The sequence below is a fragment of the Pseudophryne corroboree genome, chromosome 11, assembly GCF_028390025.1.
Source record: "Pseudophryne corroboree isolate aPseCor3 chromosome 11, aPseCor3.hap2, whole genome shotgun sequence".
Taxonomy (NCBI): domain Eukaryota; kingdom Metazoa; phylum Chordata; class Amphibia; order Anura; family Myobatrachidae; genus Pseudophryne; species Pseudophryne corroboree.
In genome coordinates, this window is record NC_086454.1 from 338,326,480 (window position 1) to 338,351,915 (window position 25,436).

At 48.1% G+C, this 25,436-nt stretch overlaps 1 protein-coding gene across 1 annotated transcript in view; it reads right to left on the minus strand.

The window, feature by feature from the left end:
• Positions 1-441: 441 nt before the first annotated feature.
• The window catches only part of CALB2 (calbindin 2), a 145,460-nt gene continuing 120,465 nt past the window's right edge, over positions 442-25,436 (minus strand). The window contains exons 10-11 of the mRNA XM_063945856.1: positions 13,562-13,633; positions 442-2,502 (exon numbers count right to left, since the gene is read on the minus strand). Coding sequence (XP_063801926.1) covers positions 2,380-2,502; positions 13,562-13,633 — 195 coding nt within the window. The 3' untranslated portion in view covers positions 442-2,379. The remainder of the gene's footprint in view (positions 2,503-13,561; positions 13,634-25,436) is intronic.

Genomic DNA, 25,436 nt, shown 5'->3' on the forward strand with positions numbered 1-25,436 from the left:
GGGTGGTACTGGCAGCGGGGGGCGGTACTAACATCGCGTGGTGGTACTGGCAGCGGGAGGCGGTACTGACATCGCGGGGTGGTACTGGCAGCGTGGGGCGGTACTGACATTGCAGGGTGGCACTGGCAGCGTGGGGCGGGGCGGTACTGACATTGCAGGGTTGTATTGGCAGTGTGGGGGTGGTACTGGCAGCGTGGGGCAGTACTGACATCGCGGGGTGGTACTGGCAGCGGGAGGTGGTACTGACATCGCGGGGTGGTATTGGCAGCGCGGGACGGTACTGGCAGCGGGAGGCGGTACTGACATCGCGGGGTGGTACTGGCAGCGTGGGGCGGTACTGACATTGCAGGGTGGTATTGGCAGTGTGGGGGTGGGACTGGCAGCGTGGGGCGGTACTGATATCCGCCCTCCTCGGTGATAACAGGAGACCTGGAGACCACACACAGGAACTGTCATTTTATTCATTCTTTAGTAAACAGGAAAACAAGCAAAACCCAGAAAGATAATGCACTCTGCAGGAGACAGGTCCCTTATCCAAAATCCAGGGGAGAGCAACCGGGGAGGTACCGGGGACAGACACATATATACGGAGCGGGCTGACCAGGCCCGGGCCTCTGGCTCTTCACGTTACCCCCTGACCAGGCCGGACGTCGGGCTACTCTCGTTACCCCTCCTGACCAGGCCAGGCCTCGGGCTCTTCTCGTTACCCCCCTAACCAGGCCTGGGCCTCGGGCTCTTAACGTTACCCCCTGACCAGGCCGGACCTCGGGCTCTTCACGTTACCCCCCTGACCAGGCCGGACCTCGGGCTCTTCACGTTACCCCCCTGACCAGGCCGGACCACACCCTCTTCGCGTTACCCCCCTGACCAGGCCGGACCTCAGGCTCTTCGCGTTACCCCCCTGACCAGGCCGGACCTCAGGCTCTTCGCGTTACCCCCCTGACCAGGCTAGACCTCGGGCTCTTCGCGTTACCCCCCTGACCAGGCCGGACCTCAGGCTCTTCGCGTTACCCCCCTGACCAGGCCGGACCTCAGGCTCTTCGCGTTACCCCCCTGACCAGGCCGGACCTCGGCCTCTTCGCGTTACCCCCCTGACCAGGCCGGACCTCGGTCTCTTCGCATTACCCCCCTGACCAGGCCGGACCTCGGGCTCTTCACGTTATCCCCCTGACCAGGCCGGACCTCGGATTCTTCGCGTTACCCCCCTGACCAGGCCGGACCTCGGGCTCTTCACGTTACCCCCCTGACCAGGCCGGACCTCGGGTTCTTCGCGTTTCCCCCCTGACCAGGCCGGACCTCGGGCTCTTCTCTTTTGCAGGATGAAACAAGGAAAGATTACGGGACTAGGATCAGTGAGAAGGTAGCAAAGGGTGCAGTGGGTAAGACATGGGAGAATGTTTTTCTCTCTGCGCTCACATGCGACACTCTCTTCTGTCACACACAACACTCTACGCAGCACTGATATTATTCTCGTTTCTGTCTCTTATTCTGGTTCTAATACGGCGTTCTCTCTCATTCTTCCTCACATATACGACGCGATGTGACAGCGTCAGAGTTTGCCAGAGGTGTGAGGTGCCGGCCAAATTTGGCAAAACCACACCTTGTAAAGGATTGCCGCATTAAAAAGGCGTCCAAGTTTGGCCAGCATCCAGCACCTCAGGGCAACTCAGACGCCGACAGTATCTGGTACTCTCTCCCTCTGTCACTCCTGTCTCACACGGCGCTCTCTTCTCTGACTCTTCCCAGTCTATCTCACACAGCATTGTCTCTCCAGTCTCTCACAAATGGCACTCTCTTCCCCGTCTCTCACGCAGCACTCTTCCCCCCCGTTTCTCACACACGGCACTCTCTTCCCCGTCTCTCATGCACAGCACTCTTCCCCCATCTCTCATGCAGCACTCTACCCCCTCCCCCCTGTCTCTCACGCAGCACTCTTCCCCCCGTCTCTCATGAAAGGCACTCTCTCCGTCTCTCATGCACGACACTCTTTCCCTCGTCTCTTATGCATGGCACTCCCCCCCCCCATCTCTTACGCACGGAACTCTCTTCTCCGTCACTCACGCATGACACTCTCTCCCCCATCTCTCACACACGGCACTCTCTCCCCCCGTCTCTCGCGCGTGGCATTCTCACCCCCCCATCTCTCACGCATGGCACTCTCCCCCCATTTCTCACGCACGGCACTCTCTTCCTGTCTCTCACACACAGCACTCTCTCCCCCCGTCTCTCACGCACGGCACTCTCTCCCCTGTCTCTCACACACGTCACTCTCTCCCCCGTCTCTCACGCACGGCACTCTCTCCCCTGTCAGTGGTGTAGGGTGGGGCAGGATAAAGGAGCGCAGTGCAGTGCTGGTTGTGTAGAACTGGGGTCCCCCAACTACTTGAGGGAGGAAGAGTCGTTGCAGAGTACAATCTCCAGCTCCTTGCGGTACAGGCGTCCTGCGTCACACAGCGACATGATGCTCTGGCGGTAGCCAGTCAGGCTCTGGATGTTCATTTCCTGCAATCAGAGACCGTTATAAGATCACTGCATATACTGCACCCACGGTATGTCCGTTACCCTGCTCATACCGTCACATCATGTACACACACTATTATCTCAGAGAAAGAGAAAATATAATGCCCACGCACACTCTGTAGCACCAAGCACTGCTAATCACAGTAATGCACTGGGGTGGCTGGCCTTCGCTAGCTTGGTGGGATCCCGCATCCCGAATTTAAACTTAGTGTTAGGGATCACCAGAGAAGAAGTCACCTGGACGCTGTTTGGTGGGCCGGTATTATTTTATCCAAAAAGTATGCCAAGCACCTCGATTTTGCTCTATGAGCGTTATTCAGTTGCAGAATCGCACATCAGTGATTATCAGCCGTCTGCGCATGCTCTGCGAATGCATTGCGCAATTTGCGATTTTGTTGCAATCACATTTTACCGGGATGTGATTGCAGGCTAAATGACAAGCCTCGGGCTTTTGAGAGCGTGCACGTGGCCTTTAAGGAGTGGTTGTAAAAACGCAGGCGTGTTATGGCCGTTTTCAGGGCGTGCATCTGACGTGCAATTGCTGCGACTTAAAACATGGTGAGCGGTGCAACTGTAGGCTCATTGGGGGTCATTCCGACCCGTTCGCACGCAGTGGTTTGTCGCTGCGTTGCGAATGGGTCTGGAATGCACATGCGCGAATGCCGCACTGCGCACGCGCATCGTTGCCCACGTCGCGGACAACGAAGAAAGCGGTCGCAGAGGCGACCGCAAGAAGATTGACAGATAGAAGGCGTACCTGGGCGTCACCAAACCGTTGCCTGCCGTTTTCGGGGAGTGGTGAAGAAAACGCAGGCGTGTCCAGGAGAACGGAGGGCGGATGTCTGAAGTCAAAGCCGGCCCCAGCATCGCTGAGATAGTCGCACACGGTAAGTATGTCCAGGGCTGGTCTTGTTCTGCATGAACATTTTTTAGCTTAGCAGGGCTGCACAAGTGATCGCAGCCCTGCTAAGCTAAAATACACTCCCCCATATGCGTGGACTATTGATCGCAGCAGCAGCAAAAAGTTGCTGGCTGCGATCAACTCAGAATGACCACCATTATTCTGAGCAGTCCTGGGTCATCCGCAACTGTCCATGCGGCTCGGATTTTGCGATGCATTCAAAATTCTGCGGATGCATCGGTGGGCGGATTGTTGTGTGCCGGGCGGCCTTTAGAATATGCTGGGCAGCTCTTGCAGTGCTACAATCACAGAACTGCAGCTGCAGCTGAGTGAGGTCCTATGTAAGAGTGCAGAGTTTATTATAATGTGCTTGGTACTACAGAGCGTGCATCGGCATTATATTTTTCTGTCTTTGTGGAACTACAAGTCTCAGCATGATAGCACCTCTCGTTATTTTTGTAATTAGGGTGTGCAGTTCAAGGTCTCCCTACCACACACACTATTATCTCATATGCAGGAATAACACATCTTAAGTATATGGATAATACAAGCGTGCCGCCATCTCATGCACAGAGATAACACAAGCGTGCCGCCATTTCATGTACAGGAATAACACAAGCGTGCCACCATCTCATGTACAGGGATAACACAAGCGTTCTGCCATCTCATGTACAGGGATAACACAAGAGTGCCGCCATCTCATGTACAGGAGTAACACAAGCGTGCTGCCATCTCATGCACAGAGATAACACAAGCGTGCCGCCATCTCATGCACAGGAATAACACAAGCGTGCTGCCATCTCATGTACAGGGATAACACAAGCGTGCCGCCATCTCATGCACAGGGATAACACAAGCGTGCCGCCATCTCATGCACAGAGATAACACAAGCGTGCCACCATCTCATGTACAGGAGTAACACAAGCGTGCCGCCATCTCATGTACAGGAGTAACACAAGCGTGCCGCCATCTCATGCACAGGGATAACACAAGCGTGCCGCCATCTTCTCATGTACAGGGATAACACAAGCGTGCCACCATCTCATGTACAGAGATAACACAAGCGTGCCGCCATCTCATGTACAGGGATAACACAAGCGTGCCGCCATCTCATGCACAGAGGTAATGCAAGCGTGCCGCCATCTCATGTACAGGGATAAAGCATGCGTGCCGCCATCTAAGGTACAGGGATAACGCAAGCGTTCCGCCATCACATGTACAGGAATAACACAAGCATACCGCCATCTCATGTACAGGGATAACACAAGCGTACCGCCATCTCATGTACAGGAATAACACAAGGGTACCGCCATCTCATGTACAGGGATAACACAAGCGTACCGCCATCTCATGTACAGGGATAACACAAGCGTGCCACCATCTCATGCACAAAGATAACACAAGCGTGCCACCATCTCATGTACAGGAATAACACAAGCATGCCGCCATCTCATGTACAGGGATAACACAAGCGTGGTGCATCTCATGTACACGAGTAACAGAAGCGTGCAGCCATCTCATGTACAGGAGTAACACAAGCGTGCCGCCATCTCATGCACAGAGATAACACAAGCGTGGTGCATCTCATGTACACGAGTAACAGAAGCGTGCCGCCATCTCATGTACAGGAGCAACACAAGCGTGCCGCCATCTCATGCACAGAGATAACACAAGCGTGCCGCCATCTCATGTACAGGAATAACACAAGCGTTCCGCAATCTCATGTACAGAGATAACACAAGCGTGCCGCCATCTCATGTACAGGGATAACACAAGCGTGCCGCCATCTCATGCACAGAGATAATGCAAGCGTGCCGCCATCTCATGTACAGGGATAAAGCATGCGTGCCGCCATCTAAGGTACAGGGATAACGCAAGCATTCCGCCATCACATGTACAGGAATAACACAAGCATACTGCCATCTCATGTACAGGGATAACACAAGCGTACCGCCATCTCATGTACAGGAATAACACAAGGGTACCGCCATCTCATGTACAGGGATAACACAAGCGTGCCGCCATCTCATGTACAGGAGTAACACAAGCGTGCCGCCATCTCATGCACAGAGATAACACAAGCGTGCCACCATCTCATGTACAGGAATAACACAAGCGTGCCGCCATCTCATGTACAGGGATAACACAAGCGTGGTGCATCTCATGTACACGAGTAACAGAAGCGTGCCGCCATCTCATGTACAGGAGTAACACAAGCGTGCCGCCATCTCATGCACAGAGATAACACAAGCGTGCCGCCATCTCATGTACAGGAATAACACAAGCGTTCCGCAATCTCATGTACAGGGATAACACAAGCGTGGTGCATCTCATGTACATGAGTAACAGAAGCGTGCCGCCATCTCATGTACAGAGGTAACACAAGCATGCCGCCACCTCATGTACAGGAATAACACAAGCGTGCCGCCATCTCATGTACAATGGATAACACAAGCGTGGTGCATCTCATTTACACGAGTAACACAAGCGTGCCGCCATCTCATGTACAGGGATAACACAACCGTGGTGCATCTCATTTACACGAGTAACACAAGCGTGCCGCCATCTCATGTACAGGGATAACACAAGCGTGCCAACATCTCAAGTACAGGAGTAACACAAACGTGCCGCCATCTCATACACAAGAGTAATACAAGCGTGCCGCCATCTCATGTACAGGGATAACACAAATGTGCCACCATCTCATGAACCGGAGTAACACAAACGTGCTGCCATCTCATGTACAGGAATAACACAAGCGTACCGCCATCTCATGTACAGGGATAACACAAGCATACCGCCATCTCATATACAGGAATAACACAAGCGTGCCGCCATCTCATGTACAGGGATAACACAAGCGTGGTGCATCTCATTTACACGAGTAACACAAGCGTGCCACCATCTCATGGACAGGAGTAACACAAGCGTGCCACCATCTCATGTACAGGGATAACACAAGCGTGCCACTATCTCAAGTACAGGAGTAACACAAACGTGCCACCATCTCATATACAAGAGTAATACAAGCGTGCCGCCATCTCATGTACAGGGATAACACAAATGTGCCGCTATCTCATATACAGGAGTAACACAAACGTGCCGCCATCTCATGTACAGGAATAACAGATGTGTGCCGCCATTTCATGCACAGAGATAACACAAGCATGCCGCCATCTCATGTACAGGAGTAACACAAGCGTGCCGCCATCTCATGTACAGGGATAACACAAGCGTGCCGCAATTTCATGTACAGAGATAACACAAGCGTGCCGCCATCTCATGTACAGGGATAACACAAGTGTGCCGCCATCTCATGCACAGAGATAATGCAAGCGTGACGCCATCTCATGTACAGGGATAACACAAGCGTGCCGCCATCTCAGGTACAGGGATAACGCAAGCGTGCCGCCATCTCATGCACAGAGATAACACAAGCGTGCCACCATCTCATGTACAGGAGTAACACAAGCGTGCCGCCATCTCATGTACAGGGATAACACAAGCATGCCGCCATTTCATGTACAGAGATAACACAAGCGTGCCGCCATCTCATGCACAGAGATAACACAAGCGTGCCGCCATCTCATGTACAGGAATAACACAAGCGTTTCGCAATCTCATGTACAGAGATAACACAAGCGTGCCGCCATCTCATATACAGGGATAACACAAGCGTGCCGCCATCTCATGCACAGAGATAATGCAAGCGTGCCGCCATCTTATGTACAGGGATAAAGCATGTGTGCCGCCATCTAAGGTACAGGGATAACGCAAGCATTCCGCCATCACATGTACAGGAATAACACAAGCATACCGCCATCTCATGTACAGGGATAACACAAGCGTACCGCCATCTCATGTACAGGAATAACACAAGGGTACCGCCATCTCATGTACAGGGATAACACAAGCGTGCCGCCATCTCATGTACAGGAGTAACACAAGCGTGCCGCCATCTCATGCACAGAGATAACACAAGCGTGCCACCATCTCATGTACAGGAATAACACAAGCGTGCCGCCATCTCATGTACAGGGATAACACAAGCATGGTGCATCTCATGTACACGAGTAACAGAAGCGTGCCGCCATCTCATGTACAGGAGTAACACAAGCGTGCCGCCATCTCATGCACAGAGATAACACAAGCGTGCCGCCATCTCATGTACAGGAATAACACAAGCGTTCCGCAATCTCATGTACAGGGATAACACAAGCGTGGTGCATCTCATGTACATGAGTAACAGAAGCGTGCCGCCATCTCATGCACAGAGGTAACACAAGCATGCCGCCATCTCATGTACAGGAATAACACAAGCGTGCCGCCACCTCATGTACAGGAATAACACAAGCGTGCCGCCATCTCATGTACAATGGATAACACAAGCGTGGTGCATCTCATTTACACGAGTAACACAAGCGTGCCGCCATCTCATGTACAGGGATAACACAACCGTGGTGCATCTCATTTACACGAGTAACACAAGCGTGCCGCCATCTCATGTACAGGGATAACACAAGCGTGCCAACATCTCAAGTACAGGAGTAACACAAACGTGCCGCCATCTCATACACAAGAGTAATACAAGCGTGCCGCCATCTCATGTACAGGGATAACACAAATGTGCCACCATCTCATGTACCGGAGTAACACAAACGTGCTGCCATCTCATGTACAGGAATAACACAAGCGTACCGCCATCTCATGTACAGGGATAACACAAGCATACCGCCATCTCATGTACCAGAGTAACACAAACGTGCTGCCATCTCATGTACAGGAATAACACAAGCGTACCGCCATCTCATGTACAGGGATAACACAAGCATACCGCCATCTCATATACAGGAATAACACAAGCGTGCCGCCATCTCATGTACAGGGATAACACAAGCGTGGTGCATCTCATTAACACGAGTAACACAAGCGTGCCACCATCTCATGGACAGGAGTAACACAAGCGTGCCACCATCTCATGTACAGGGATAACACAAGCGTGCCACTATCTCAAGTACAGGAGTAACACAAACGTGCCACCATCTCATATACAAGAGTAATACAAGCGTGCCGCCATCTCATGTACAGGGATAACACAAATGTGCCGCTATCTCATATACAGGAGTAACACAAACGTGCCGCCATCTCATGTACAGGAATAACAGATGCGTGCCGCCATTTCATGCACAGAGATAACACAAGCATGCCGCCATCTCATGTACAGGAGTAACACAAGCGTGCCGCCATCTCATGTACAGGAGTAACACAAGCGTGCCGCCATCTCATGTACAGGGATAACACAAGCGTGCCACAATTTCATGTACAGAGATAACACAAGCGTGCCGCCATCTCATGTACAGGGATAACACAAGTGTGCCGCCATCTCATGCACAGAGATAATGCAAGCGTGACGCCATCTCATGTACAGGGATAACGCATGCGTGCCGCCATCTCAGGTACAGGGATAACGCAAGCGTTCCGCCATCACATGTACAGGAAAAACACAAGCGTGCCGCCATCTCATGTACAGGAGTAACACAAGCGTGCCGCCATCTCATGTACAGGGATAACACAAGCATGCCGCCATTTCATGTACAGAGATAACACAAGCGTGCCGCCATCTCATGTACAGGGATAACACAAGCGTGCCGCCATCTCATGTACAGGAATAACACAAGAGTACCGCCATCTCATGTACAGGGATAACACAAGTGTACCACCATCTCATGTACAGGGATAACGCAAGCGTGCCGCAATGTCATGTACAGAGATAACACAAGCGTGCCGCCATCTCATGTACAGGATAACACAAGCGTGCCGCCATCTCATGTACAGGGATAACACAAGCGTGCCGCCATCTCATGTACAGGAATAACACAAGAGTACCGCCATCTCATGCACAGAGATAATGCAAGCATGCCGCCATCTCATATACAGGAGTAACACAAGCGTGCCGCCATCTCATGTACAGAGATAACACAAGTGTGCCGCCATCTCATATACAAGAGTAACACAAGTGTTCTGCCATCTCATGTACAGGAATAACACAAGCGTGCCGCCATCTCATGTACAGGGATAACACAAGCGTGGTGCATCTCATGTACACGAGTAACAGAAGCGTGCCGCCATCTCATGCACAGAGATAACACAAGCATGCCGCCATCTCATGTACAGGAATAACATAAGCGTGCCGCCACCTCATGTACAGGAATAACACAAGCGTGCCGCCATCTCATGTACAGGGATAACACAAGCATGGTGCATCATATTTACACGAGTAACACAAGCATGCCGCCACCACATGTACAGGAATAACACAAGAGTACCGCCACCTCATGTACAGGGATAACGCATGCGTGCCGCCATCTCAGGTACAGGGATAACGCAAGCGTGCCGCCATCTCATGTACAGGAATAACACAAGCGTGCCGCCATCTTATGTACAGGAGTAACACAAGCGTTCCGCCATCTCATATACAGGAGTAACACAAGCGTGCCGCCATCTCATGTACAGGAGTAACACAAATGTTCTGCCATCTCATATACAAGAGTAATACAAGCGTGCTCCCATCTCATGCACAGAGATAACACAAGCGTGCCGCCATCTCATGTACAGGAATAACACAAGCATGCCGCCATCTCATGCACAGAGATAACACAAGCGTGCCACCATCTCATGTACAGGAATAACACAAGCGTGCCGCCATCTCATGTATAGGCGTAACACAAGCGTGCCGCCATCAAATGCACAGAGATAACACAAGTGTGCCGCCATCTCATGTATAGGAATAAAACAAGCGTGCCGCCATCTCATGTACAGGGATAACACATGCGTGGTGCATCTCATGTACACGAGTAACAGAAGCGTGCCGCCATCTCATGTACAGGGATAACACAAGCATGCCGCCATTTCATGTACAGAGATAACACAAGCGTGCCGCCATCTCATGCACAGAGATAACACAAGCGTGCCGCCATCTCATGTACAGGAATAACACAAGCGTTCCGCAATCTCATGTACAGAGATAACACAAGCGTGCCGCCATCTCATATACAGGGATAACACAAGCGTGCCGCCATCTCATGCACAGAGATAATGCAAGCGTGCCGCCATCTTATGTACAGGGATAAAGCATGCGTGCCGCCATCTAAGGTACAGGGATAACGCAAGCATTCCGCCATCACATGTACAGGAATAACACAAGCATACCGCCATCTCATGTACAGGGATAACACAAGCGTACCGCCATCTCATGTACAGGAATAACACAAGGGTACCGCCATCTCATGTACAGGGATAACACAAGCGTGCCGCCATCTCATGTACAGGAGTAACACAAGCGTGCCGCCATCTCATGCACAGAGATAACACAAGCGTGCCACCATCTCATGTACAGGAATAACACAAGCGTGCCGCCATCTCATGTACAGGGATAACACAAGCATGGTGCATCTCATGTACACGAGTAACAGAAGCGTGCCGCCATCTCATGTACAGGAGTAACACAAGCGTGCCGCCATCTCATGCACAGAGATAACACAAGCGTGCCGCCATCTCATGTACAGGAATAACACAAGCGTTCCGCAATCTCATGTACAGGGATAACACAAGCGTGGTGCATCTCATGTACATGAGTAACAGAAGCGTGCCGCCATCTCATGCACAGAGGTAACACAAGCATGCCGCCATCTCATGTACAGGAATAACACAAGCGTGCCGCCACCTCATGTACAGGAATAACACAAGCGTGCCGCCATCTCATGTACAATGGATAACACAAGCGTGGTGCATCTCATTTACACGAGTAACACAAGCGTGCCGCCATCTCATGTACAGGGATAACACAACCGTGGTGCATCTCATTTACACGAGTAACACAAGCGTGCCGCCATCTCATGTACAGGGATAACACAAGCGTGCCAACATCTCAAGTACAGGAGTAACACAAACGTGCCGCCATCTCATACACAAGAGTAATACAAGCGTGCCGCCATCTCATGTACAGGGATAACACAAATGTGCCACCATCTCATGTACCGGAGTAACACAAACGTGCTGCCATCTCATGTACAGGAATAACACAAGCGTACCGCCATCTCATGTACAGGGATAACACAAGCATACCGCCATCTCATGTACCAGAGTAACATAAACGTGCTGCCATCTCATGTACAGGAATAACACAAGCGTACCGCCATCTCATGTACAGGGATAACACAAGCATACCGCCATCTCATATACAGGAATAACACAAGCGTGCCGCCATCTCATGTACAGGGATAACACAAGCGTGGTGCATCTCATTAACACGAGTAACACAAGCGTGCCACCATCTCATGGACAGGAGTAACACAAGCGTGCCACCATCTCATGTACAGGGATAACACAAGCGTGCCACTATCTCAAGTACAGGAGTAACACAAACGTGCCACCATCTCATATACAAGAGTAATACAAGCGTGCCGCCATCTCATGTACAGGGATAACACAAATGTGCCGCTATCTCATATACAGGAGTAACACAAACGTGCCGCCATCTCATGTACAGGAATAACAGATGCGTGCCGCCATTTCATGCACAGAGATAACACAAGCATGCCGCCATCTCATGTACAGGAGTAACACAAGCGTGCCGCCATCTCATGTACAGGGATAACACAAGCGTGCCACAATTTCATGTACAGAGATAATAACCTTGTCACTCACCCCACTATGTGACCCCACCACCACTAATAACCTCATCACTCACCCCACTATGTGACCCCACCACCGCTAATAACCTCATCACTCACCCAACTATGTGACCCCACCACCACTAATAACCTCATCACTCATCCCACTATGTGACCCCACCACCACTAATAATATCGTCACTCACCCCACTATGTGACCCCACCACCACTAATAACCTTGTCACTCACCCAACTATGTGACCCCACCACCACTAATAAATTCATCACTCACCTCACTATGTGACCCCACCACCACTAATAACCTCATCACTCACCCTACTATGTGACCCCAGCACCACTAATAACCTCATCACTCACCCCACTATGTGACCCCACCACCAATAACCTCATCACTCACCCCACTATGTGACCCCACCACCACTAATAACCTCATCACTCACCTCACTATGTGACCCCACAACCACTAATAACCTCATCACTCACCCCACTATGTGACCCCACCACCACTAAAAACCTCATCACTCACCCCACTATGTGACCCCATCACCGCTAATAACCTCATCACTCACCCCACTATGTGACCCCACCAATCCACTAATAACCTTGTCACTCACCCCACTATGTGACCCAACCACCACTAATAACCTTGTCACTCACCCCACTATGTGACCTCACCACCACTAATAAACTCATCACTCATCCCACTATGTGACCCCACCACCAGTAACCTCGTCACTCACCCCACTATGTGACCCCCACCACCACTAATAACCTCATCACTCACCCCACTATGTGACCACACCACCACTAATAACCTCATCACTCACACCACTATGTGACCACACCACCACTAATAACCTCATCACTCACCCCACTATGTGACCCCACCAATCTACGAATAACCTCGTCACTCACCCCACTATGTGACCCCACCACCACTAATAACCTCATCACTCATCCCACTATGTGACCCCACCACCACTAATAACCATGTCACTCACCACACTATGTGACCCCACCAATCAACTAATAACCTCGTCACTCACCTCACTATGTGACCCCACCACCACTAATACCTCATCACTCACCCCACTATGTGACCCCATCACCACTAATACCTCATCACTCACCCCACTATGTGACTCCATCACCACTAATAACCTCATCACTCACCCCACTATGTGACCCCACCACCACTAATAACCTCATCACACGCCCCACTATGTGACCCCACCACCACTAATAACCTCATCACTCACCTCACTATGTGACCCCACCACCACTAATAACCTCATCACACGCCCCACTATGTGACCCCACCACCACTAATAACCTCATCACTCGACCCACTATGTGACCCCACCACCACTAATAACCTCATCACTCACCCCACTATGTGACCCCATCACCACTAATACCTGATCACTCGCCCCATTAGCCGGCTCACCTTTTTGTTCTTCTCGAAGAAATCTTTCAGTAAGGCATCCAGTTCAGTCTTATCAATGTAACCATTTCTATCCTAAAAACAGGGCGACAGGGTGAGGTATAAGACACGTGATGCTCCAGCAGTGTATGATACTGAGCGGTAAGTACACAGGGGATGCGGCTCAGCCCTCTGAGACTGGGGCGCAGGTAAGTGCTCATTCTGAGGCCTGCTCAGAGTGCAGCTGGCTTACACCATGGGGTTCACTGGTCACAGGGGAGGAAAACATGGCCAGTCCCCTAACTATCCAGTGTACAATGGCATGATGCTGAGATGGGGGGATTCTGAAAGGGGAACCGGATGGTAGGACGACAGTCAATAGGTCAACCACTATTGGTCGACATGGGAAAAAGGTTGACACAGTGAACAGGTCGACGTGTGACAGTTCGACACATGAAAAAGAAGACATGAGTTTTTAAAACCAAAAATTATTTTTCACTTTTTCATACCATCCACGTGGACTACGACTGGGAATAGTAACCTGTGTCCAGCGCAGCGGTAGTGGAGCGAGGCACCGTGCCCGAAGCATGGCAATAATGATACACCTGCCTCCGTATCTTACACCTGTATAATGATACACCTGCCTCCGTATCTTACACCTGTATAATGATACACCTGTCTCCGTATCTTACACCTGTATAATGATACACCTGCCTCCGTATCTTACACCTGTATAATGATACACCTGTCTCCGTATCTTACACCTGTATAATGATACACCTGCCTCCGTATCTTACACCTGTATAATGATACACCTGTCTCCGTATCTTACACCTGTATAATGATACACCTGCCTCCGTATCGTATATCTGTTCTGTATAATGATACACGTGCCTCCGTATCTTACACCTGTATAATGATACACCTGCCTCCGTATCTTACACCTGTGTAATGATACACCTGCCTCCATATCTTACACCTGTTCTGTATAATGATACACCTGCCTCCGTATCTTACACCTGTATAATGATACACCTGCCTCTGTATCTTACACCTGTATAATGATACACCTGCCTCCGTATCGTACACCTGTATAATGATACACCTGCCTCCGTATCTTACACCTGTTCTGTATAATGATATACCTGCCTCCGTATCTTACACCTGTATAATGATATACCTGCCTCCGTATCTTACACCTGTATAATGATACACCTGCCTCCGTATCTTACACCTGTATAATGATACACCTGTCTCCGTATCTTACACCTGTATAATGATACACCTGCCTCCGTATCTTACACCTGTATAATGATACACCTGCCTCCGTATCTTACACCTGTTCTGTATAATGATACACCTGCCTCCGTATCTTACACCTGTATAATGATACACCTGCCTCCGTATCTTACACCTGTATAATGATACACCTGCCTCCGTATCTTACACCTGTATAATGATACACCTGCCTCCATATCTTACACCTGTTCTGTATAATGATACACGTGCCTCCGTATCTTACACCTGTATAATGATACACCTGCCTCTGTATCTTACACCTGTATAATGATACACCTGCCTCCGTATCGTACACCTGTATAATGATACACCTGCCTCCGTATCTTACACCTGTTCTGTATAATGATACACCTGCCTCCGTATCTTACACCTGTATAATGATACACCTGCCTCCGTATCTTACACCTGTATAATGATACACCTGCCTCCGTATCTTACACCTGTATAATGATACACCTGCCTCCATATCTTACACCTGTTCTGTATAATGATACACGTGCCTCCGTATCTTACACCTGTATAATGATACACCTGCCTCCGTATCTTACACCTGTATAATGATACACCTGTCTCCGTATCTTACACCTGTATAATGATTAGAGATGAGCGCCTGAAATTTTTCGGGTTTTGTGTTTTGGTTTTGGGTTCGGTTCCGCGGCCGTGTTTTGGGTTCGACCGCGTTTTGGCAAAACCTCACCGAATTTTTTTTGTCGGATTCGGGTGTGTTTTGGATTCGGGTGTTTTTTTCAAAAAACCCTAAAAAACAGCTTAAATCATAGAATTTGGGGGTCATTTTGATCCCATATTATTATTAACCTCAAAAACCATAATTTCCACTCATTTTCAGTCTATTCTGAATACCTCACACCTCACAATATTATTTTTAGTCCTAAAATTTGCACCGAGGTCGCTGGATGACTAAGCTAAGCGACCCTAGTGGCCGACACAAACACCTGGCCCATCTAGGAGTGGCACTGCAGTGTCACGCAGGATGGCCCTTCCAAAAAACACTCCCCAAACAGCACATGACGCAAAGAAAAAAAGAGGTGCAATGAGGTAGCTGTGTGACTAAGCTCAGCGACCCAAGTGCCCGACACAAACACCTGGCCCATCTAGGAGTGGCACTGCAGTGTCACGCAGGATGTCCCTTCCAAAAAACCCTCCCCAAACAGCACATGACGCAAAGAAAAAAAGAGGCGCAATGAGGTAGCTGTGTGAGTAAGATTAGCGACCCTAGTGGCCGACACAAACACCGGGCCCATCTAGGAGTGGCACTGCAGTGTCACGCAGGATGTCCCTTCCAAAAAACCCTCCCCAAACAGCACATGACGCAAAGAAAAATAAAAGAAAAAAGAGGTGCAAGATGGAATTGTCCTTGGGCCCTCCCACCCACCCTTATGTTGTATAAACAGGACATGCACACTTTAACCAACCCATCATTTCAGTGACAGGGTCTGCCACACGACTGTGACTGATATGACGGGTTGGTTTGGACCCCCACCAAAAAAGAAGCAATTAATCTCTCCTTGCACAAACTGGCTCTACAGAGGCAAGATGTCCACCTCATCATCATCCTCCGATATATCACCGTGTACATCCCCCTCCTCACAGATTATCAATTCGTCCCCACTGGAATCCACCATCTCAGCTCCCTGTGTACTTTGTGGAGGCAATTGCTGCTGGTCAATGTCTCCGCGGAGGAATTGATTATAATTCATTTTAATGAACATCATCTTCTCCACATTTTCTGGATGTAACCTCGTACGCCGATTGCTGACAAGGTGAGCGGCGGCACTAAACACTCTTTCGGAGTACACACTTGTGGGAGGGCAACTTAGGTAGAATAAAGCCAGTTTGTGCAAGGGCCTCCAAATTGCCTCTTTTTCCTGCCAGTATAAGTACGGACTGTGTGACGTGCCTACTTGGATGCGGTCACTCATATAATCCTCCACCATTCTTTCAATGTTGAGAGAATCATATGCAGTGACAGTAGACGACATGTCCGTAATCGTTGTCAGGTCCTTCAGTCCGGACCAGATGTCAGCATCAGCAGTCGCTCCAGACTGCCCTGCATCACCGCCAGCGGGTGGGCTCGGAATTCTGAGCCTTTTCCTCGCACCCCCAGTTGCGGGAGAATGTGAAGGAGGAGATGTTGACAGGTCGCGTTCCGCTTGACTTGACAATTTTGTCACCAGCAGGTCTTTGCACCCCAGCAGACTTGTGTCTGCCGGAAAGAGAGATCCAAGGTAGGTTTTAAATCTAGGATCGAGCACGGTGGCCAAAATGTAGTGCTCTGATTTCAACAGATTGACCACCCGTGAATCCTTGTTAAGCGAATTAAGGGCTGCATCCACAAGTCCCACATGCCTAGCGGAATCGCTCCCTTTTAGCTCCTTCTTCAATGCCTCCAGCTTCTTCTGCAAAAGCCTGATGAGGGGAATGACCTGACTCAGGCTGGCAGTGTCTGAACTGACTTCACATGTGGCAAGTTCAAAGGGTTGCAGAACCTTGCACAACGTTGAAATCATTCTCCACTGCACTTGAGACAGGTGCATTCTACCTCCTATATCGTGCTCAGTTGTATAGGCTTGAATGGCCTTTTGCTGCTCCTCCAACCTCTGAAGCATATAGAGGGTTGAATTCCACCTCGTTACCACTTCTTGCTTCAGATGATGGCAGGGCAGGTTCAGTAGTTTTTGGTGGTGCTCCAGTCTTCTGTACGTGGTGCCTGTACGCCGAAAGTGTCCCGCAATTCTTCTGGCCACCGACAGCATCTCTTGCACGCCCCTGTCGTTTTTAAAAAAATTCTGCACCACCAAATTCAAGGTATGTGCAAAACATGGGACGTGCTGCAATTTGCCCATATTTAATGCACACACAATATTGCTGGCGTTGTCCGATGCCACAAATCCACAGGAGAGTCCAATTGGGGTAAGCCATTCTGCGATGATCTTCCTCAGTTGCCGTAAGAGGTTTTCAGCTGTGTGCGTATTCTGGAAAGCGGTGATACAAAGCGTAGCCTGCCTAGGAAAGAGTTGGCGTTTGCGAGATGCTGCTACTGGTGCCGCCGCTGCTGTTCTTGCGGCGGGAGTCCATACATCTACCCAGTGGGCTGTCACAGTCATATAGTCCTGACCCTGCCCTGCTCCACTTGTCCACATGTCCGTGGTTAAGTGGACATTGGGTACAACTGCATTTTTTAGGACACTGGTGAGTCTTTTTCTGACGTCCGTGTACATTCTCGGTATCGCCTGCCTACAGAAGTGGAACCTAGATGGTATTTGGTAACGGGGGCACACTGCCTCAATAAATTGTCTAGTTCCCTGTGAACTAACGGCGGATACCGGATGCACGTCTAACACCAACATAGTTGTCAAGGACTCAGTTATCCGCTTTGCAACAGGATGACTGCTGTGATATTTCATCTTCCTCGCAAAGGACTGTTGGACAGTCAATTGCTTACTGGAAGTAGTACAAGTGGGCTTACGACTTCCCCTCTGGGATGACCATCGACTCCCAGCAGCAACAACAGCAGCGCCAGCAGCAGTAGGCGTTACACGCAAGGATGCATCGGAGGAATCCCAGGCAGGAGAGGACTCGTCAGAATTGCCAGTGACATGGCCTGCAGGACTATTGGCATTCCTGGGGAAGGAGGAAATTGACACTGAGGGAGTTGGTGGGGTGGTTTGCGTGAGCTTGGTTACAAGAGGAAGGGATTTACTGGTCAGTGGACTGCTTCCGCTGTCGGCCCAAGTTTTTGAACTTGTCACTGACTTATTATGAATGCGCTGCAGGTGACGTATAAGGGAGGATGTTCCGAGGTGGTTAACGTCCTTACCCCTACTTATTACAGCTTGACAAAGGGAACACACGGCTTGACACCTGTTGTCCGCATTTCTGGTGAAATACTTCCACACCGAAGAGCTGATTTTTTTGGTATTTTCACCAGGCATGTCAACGGCCCTATTCCTCCCACGGACAACAGGTGTCTCCCCGGGTGCCTGACTTAAACAAACCACCTCACCATCAGAATCCTCCTGGTCAATTTCCTCCCCAGCGCCAGCAACACCCATATCCTCCTCATCCTGGTGTACTTCAACACTGACATCTTCAATCTGACTATCAGGAACTGGACTGCGGGTGCTCCTTCCAGCACTTGCAGGGGGCGTGCAAATGGTGGAAGGCGCATGCTCTTCACGTCCAGTGTTGGGAAGGTCAGGCATCGCAACCGACACAATTGGACTCTCCTTGTGGATTTGGGATTTCGAAGAACGCACAGTTCTTTGCGGTGCTACTGCTTTTGCCAGCTTGAGTCTTTTCATTTTTCTAGTGAGAGGCTGAGTGCCTCCATCCTCATGTGAAGCTGAACCACTAGCCATGAACATAGGCCAGGGCCTCAGCCGTTCCTTGCCACTCCGTGTGGTAAATGGCATATTGGCAAGTTTACGCTTCTCCTCCGACAATTTTATTTTAGGTTTTGGAGTCCTTTTTTTACTGATATTTGGTGTTTTGGATTTGACATGCTCTGTACTATGACATTGGGCATCGGCCTTGGCAGACGACGTTGCTGGCATTTCATCGTCTCGGCCATGACTAGTGGCAGCAGCTTCAGCACGAGGTGGAAGTGGATCTTGATCTTTCCCTAATTTTGGAACCTCAACATTTTTGTTCTCCATATTTTAATAGGCACAACTAAAAGGCACCTCAGGTAAACAATGGAGATGGATGGATACTAGTATACAATTATGGACGGACTGCCGAGTGCCGACACAGAGGTAGCTACAGCCGTGAACTACCGTACTGTACTGTGTCTGCTGCTAATATAGACTGGTTGATAAAGAGATGTAGTAGTATGTATGTATAAAGAAGAAAGAAAAAAAAACCACGGGTAGGTGGTATACAATTATGGACGGACTGCCGAGTGCCGACACAGAGGTAGCTACAGCCGTGAACTACCGTACTGTACTGTGTCTGCTGCTAATATAGACTGGTTGATAAAGAGATGTAGTAGTATGTATGTATAAAGAAGAAAGAAAGAAAAACCACGGGTAGGTGGTATACAATTATGGACGGACTGCCGAGTGCCGACACAGAGGTAGCTACAGCCGTGAACTACCGTACTGTACTGTGTCTGCTGCTAATATAGACTGGTTGATAAAGAGATGTAGTAGTATGTATGTATAAAGAAGAAAGAAAAAAAAACCACGGGTAGGTGGTATACAATTATGGACGGACTGCCGAGTGCCGACACAGAGGTAGCTACAGCCGTGAACTACCGTACTGTACTGTGTCTGCTGCTAATATAGACTGGTTGATAAAGAGATGTAGTAGTATGTATGTATAAAGAAGAAAGAAAAAAAAACCACGGGTAGGTGGTATACAATTATGGACGGACTGCCGAGTGCCGACACAGAGGTAGCTACAGCCGTGAACTACCGTACTGTACTGTGTCTGCTGCTAATATAGACTGGTTGATAAAGAGATGTAGTAGTATGTATGTATAAAGAAGAAAGAAAAAAAAAACCACGGGTAGGTGGTATACAATTATGGACGGACTGCCGAGTGCCGACACAGAGGTAGCTACAGCCGTGAACTACCGTACTGTACTGTGTCTGCTGCTAATATAGACTGGTTGATAAAGAGATGTAGTAGTATGTACGTATAAAGAAGAAAGAAAAAAAAACCACGGGTAGGTGGTATACAATTATGGACGGACTGCCGAGTGCCGACACAGAGGTAGCTACAGCCGTGAACTACCGTACTGTGTCTGCTGCGACTGGATGATAAATAATGATATAAAAAATATATATATATCACTACTGCAGCCGGACAGGTATATATATTATATAATGACGGACCTGCTGGACACTGTCAGCAGAATGAGTTTTTTATAGAATAAAAAAAAAACACCACACAAGTGAAGTCACACGACGAGTGTTTAACTTTTTCAGGCAATCACACAATATAGTATACTACTAACTATACTGGTGGTCAGTGTGGTCAGGTCACTGGTCAGTCACACTGGCAGTGGCACTCCTGCAGCAAAAGTGTGCACTGTTTAATTTTAATATAATATGTACTCCTGGCTCCTGCTATAACCTATAACTGGCACTGCAGTGCTCCCCAGTCTCCCCCACAATTATAAGCTGTGTGAGCTGAGCACAGTCAGATATATATACATAGATGATGCAGCACACTGGGCTGAGCAGTGCACACAGATATGGTATGTGACTGAGTCACTGTGTGTATCGTTTTTTTCAGGCAGAGAACGGATATATTAAATAAAAACTGCACTGTCTGGTGGTCACTGTGGTCAGTCACTAGTAAACTCTGCACTCTCTACACTTCTACAGTACTCCTAAGCTCCAGTAAATCAGGTCAATCTCTCTCTCTCTCTCTCTTCTAATCTAACTGGTGGCACTGGTCACTGGTCACACTATCAGCAGCAAGTAGTACTCCTCCTATATGCTCCCCAAAATTTGTGTCTCTCTCTAGTACTCTAGTCACTCTAAACGGAGAGGACGCCAGCCACGTCCTCTCCCTATCAATCTCAATGCACGTGTGAAAATGGCGGCGACGCGCGGCTCCTTATATAGAATCCGAGTCTCGCGATAGAATCCGAGCCTCGCGAGAATCCGACAGCGTCATGATGACGTTCGGGCGCGCTCGGGTTAACCGAGCAAGGCGGGAAGATCCGAGTCGCTCGGACCCGTGAAAAAAAACATGAAGTTCGTGCGGGTTCGGATTCAGAGAAACCGAACCCGCTCATCTCTAATAATGATACACCTGCCTCCGTATCGTACACCTGTATAATGATACACCTGCCTCCGTATCTTACACCTGTTCTGTATAATGATACACCTGCCTCCGTATCTTACACCTGTATAATGATACACCTGCCTCCGTATCTTACACCTGTATAATGATACACCTGCCTCCGTATCTTACACCTGTATAATGATACACCTGCCTCCATATCTTACACCTGTTCTGTATAATGATACACGTGCCTCCGTATCTTACACCTGTATAATGATACACCTGCCTCTGTATCTTACACCTGTATAATGATACACCTGCCTCCGTATCGTAACCTGTATAATGATACACCTGCCTCCGTATCTTACACCTGTTCTGTATAATGATACACCTGCCTCCGTATCTTACACCTGTATAATGATACACCTGCCTCCGTATCTTACACCTGTATAATGATACACCTGCCTCCGTATCTTACACCTGTATAATGATACACCTGCCTCCATATCTTACACCTGTTCTGTATAATGATACACGTGCCTCCGTATCTTACACCTGTATAATGATACACCTGCCTCCGTATCTTACACCTGTATAATGATACACCTGCCTCCATATCTTACACCTGTATAATGATACACCTGCCTCCATATCTTACACCTGTATAATGATACACCTGCCTCCGTATCTTACACCTGTATAATGATACACCTGCCTCCATATCTTACACCTGTATAATGATACACCTGCCTCCATATCTTACACCTGTATAATGATACACCTGCCTCCATATCATATATCTGTTCTGTATAATGATACACCTGCCTCCGTATCTTACACCTGTTCTGTATAATGATACACCTGCCTCCGTATCTTACACCTGTATAATGATACACCTGCCTCCGTATCTTACACCTGTATAATGATACACCTGCCTCCGTATCTTACACCTGTATAATGATACACGTGCCTCCGTATCTTACACCTGTATAATGATACACCTGCCTCCGTATCTTACACCTGTATAATGATACAACTGCCTCCGTATCTTACACCTGTGTAATGATACACCTGCCTCCGTATCTTACACCTGTGTAATGATACACCTGCCTCCGTATCTTACACCTGTATAATGATACACCTGCCTCCGTATCTTACACCTGTATAATGACACACCTGCCTCTGTATCTTACACCTGTATAATGATACACCTGCCTCTGTATCTTACACCTGTATAATGATACACCTGCCTCTGTATCTTACACCTGTATAATGATACACCTGCCTCTGTATCTTGCACCTGTATAATGCACCTGCCTCCGTATCTTACACCTGTTCTGTATAATGATACACCTGCCTCTGTATCTTACACCTGTATAATGATGCACCTGCCTCCGTATCTTACACCTGTATAATGATACACCTGCCTCCGTATCTTACACCTGTATAATGATACACCTACCTCTGTATCTTACACCTGTATAATGATACACCTGCCTCTGTATCTTACACCTGTGTAATGATACACCTGCCTCCGTATCTTACACCTGTTCTGTATAATGATACACCTGCCTCCGTATCTTACACCTGTATAATGATACACCTGCCTCCGTATCCTTAGCTATGGCCTTAGCTTAAAGGGGGGGTTGTATTGGGTGGAGTTTGCAATCATTGCATTCACATGGATATTGTTCCTATTTGAAGTCTAGTATACGGCTGTATAGCCATCGGCTGGTCGTGCTTCCATAGAAGTGCTGACATAAAAGTGTTATTATAAAAATAGTGTTATACCTGCGTTAAACCAAAGGAAAACAGAAGGGAAACATCAACACACCAACACTACCACAAAAGGACTGCTTTAATGCCTCAAAAGTATGTAATTCATCTTATGCATATTATCTGTTTTTAAAAACCTATGAAAAGGCATCCCCAATCTGCTCACTACAGTTCTCTCTTAGGCAAACTTATGTATGTTTCTTAATGTAATGATTTCTTGTAAATGTCATTGCATGTGTGGGGAAGTTGCTCGGTGAAACATTTTATTATTGCATACTGACTGGTGTTTACCTCCTTTGAACATTTACCATTGTGGTCAGGTGTACTATATCTTTGTCCTTTACACCATGACTACACCTTACTAAATACAGAGTATGATTACCGATTAGTAAAAGAAAACAAATACTGAGCAACATCCCCAAACAGGTAATTTCAACTTTAAACTTGTCATTTATTTTGTACGCTCTGGACATGGCTACTAATAACAAATGCACAGACAAAATTCTTAAAGCTATGTGTGCAAATGCTAGGAGCTTAGGAGACAAAATTCCAGAGCTAATTGCAATAATGACAAGGGATAACCTGGATTTTGTGGCAATTACAGAGTCTTGGTGCAATGAGAATCATGACTGGGACTTAGTTATACCAGGATACAATTTATTTAGGAAAGATAGAATAGGAAGAATAGGAGGAGGGGTAGCAATGTATGTGAAAAAAAGCATAAATGCTACTTTAATACAAAATATTGAAGCCAAAACTGAGGCCCTTTGGGTCACCATAGAAACTGGGAAGAAGGACATTATTCGCATTGGGGTGATCTATAGACCACCAGGCCAGGGGCAGGATTTGGACAGGAACCTATTGTTGGACATCTCTAAAATGGCTTTTAAGGGAGAAGTCATAATCATGGGAGACTTTAATTTACCTGATGTAAATTGGGAGGGGTCTTTTGCAAGTTCAGCTACAAGTGGCAAATTTTTACATTCCTTACAGGGAGCATCTCTCAAGCAATTGGTGAGGGAGCCCACTCGCAAAGACTCAATATTAGATCTAATCCTTACAAATGGTGATAGGATATCTGATATATATGTGGGTGAGCACCTGGGATCCAGTGATCATCAAGCAGTATGGTTTAGTATAAAGACAGGATACAACTCCTGTCACACAAAAACAAAGGTGTTGGATTTTAGAAATGCTGACTTTGCAAAAATGGGGAGATGTTTAAGTGATTCATTGGCAGACTGGAGGAACTTGGAAGGAGTGCAGGAGAGGTGGAAAAAACTGAAAAGTGCAATGCTAAGTGCAACAGACCTTTGTATCAAAATGGTTAGGAAAAGCACCAGGAAAAGGAAGCCAGTGTGGTTCACAAAAGAAGTATCAACTAGTGTGAAAGCAAAAAAGATGGCTTTTAGGAAATACAAACAGACTCAAAATAATAACGACAAAGAGGTGTATCTGGACAGACGGAAGGATGCTAAGAAAGTGATCAGACGTGCAAAGGCAGAAGCTGAGGAGAAAATGGCCCAGTCAGTAGATAAAGGGGGCAAAACTTTTTTTAAGTATATAAGTGAAAGGAGAAAATCAAATGGAGGAATAATAAGACTTAAGACAGAGAGTGGGCATTTGGTGGAGGGAGACAAGGCAATAGCAGATCACCTAAATAATTATTTTTGCTCAGTATTCACTACAGAAGAAGGGGTGGGGCCACAGTTAAGTTGCAAGGACATTCATAAAAATAAGGTAGATGAAAATACATTTACAGAGGAGAAGGTCCTAACAGAACTTTCAAAACTAAAAGTGGAAAAATCAATGGGACCAGATGGGATACACCCAAGGATACTCAAAGAGCTAAAAGATGTGCTGGTTACACCTTTAACAGAATTATTTAACCAGTCACTAAATACAGGTGCTATTCCAGAGGACTGGAAAAGAGCAAATGTAGTTCCACTGCACAAAAGTGGAAGCAAGGAAGAAGCAAGTAACTACAGACCAGTAAGCCTTACATCAGTAGTAGGGAAAGTAATGGAAAAACTATTAAAAGAAAGAGTAGTGGAATATCTTAAAT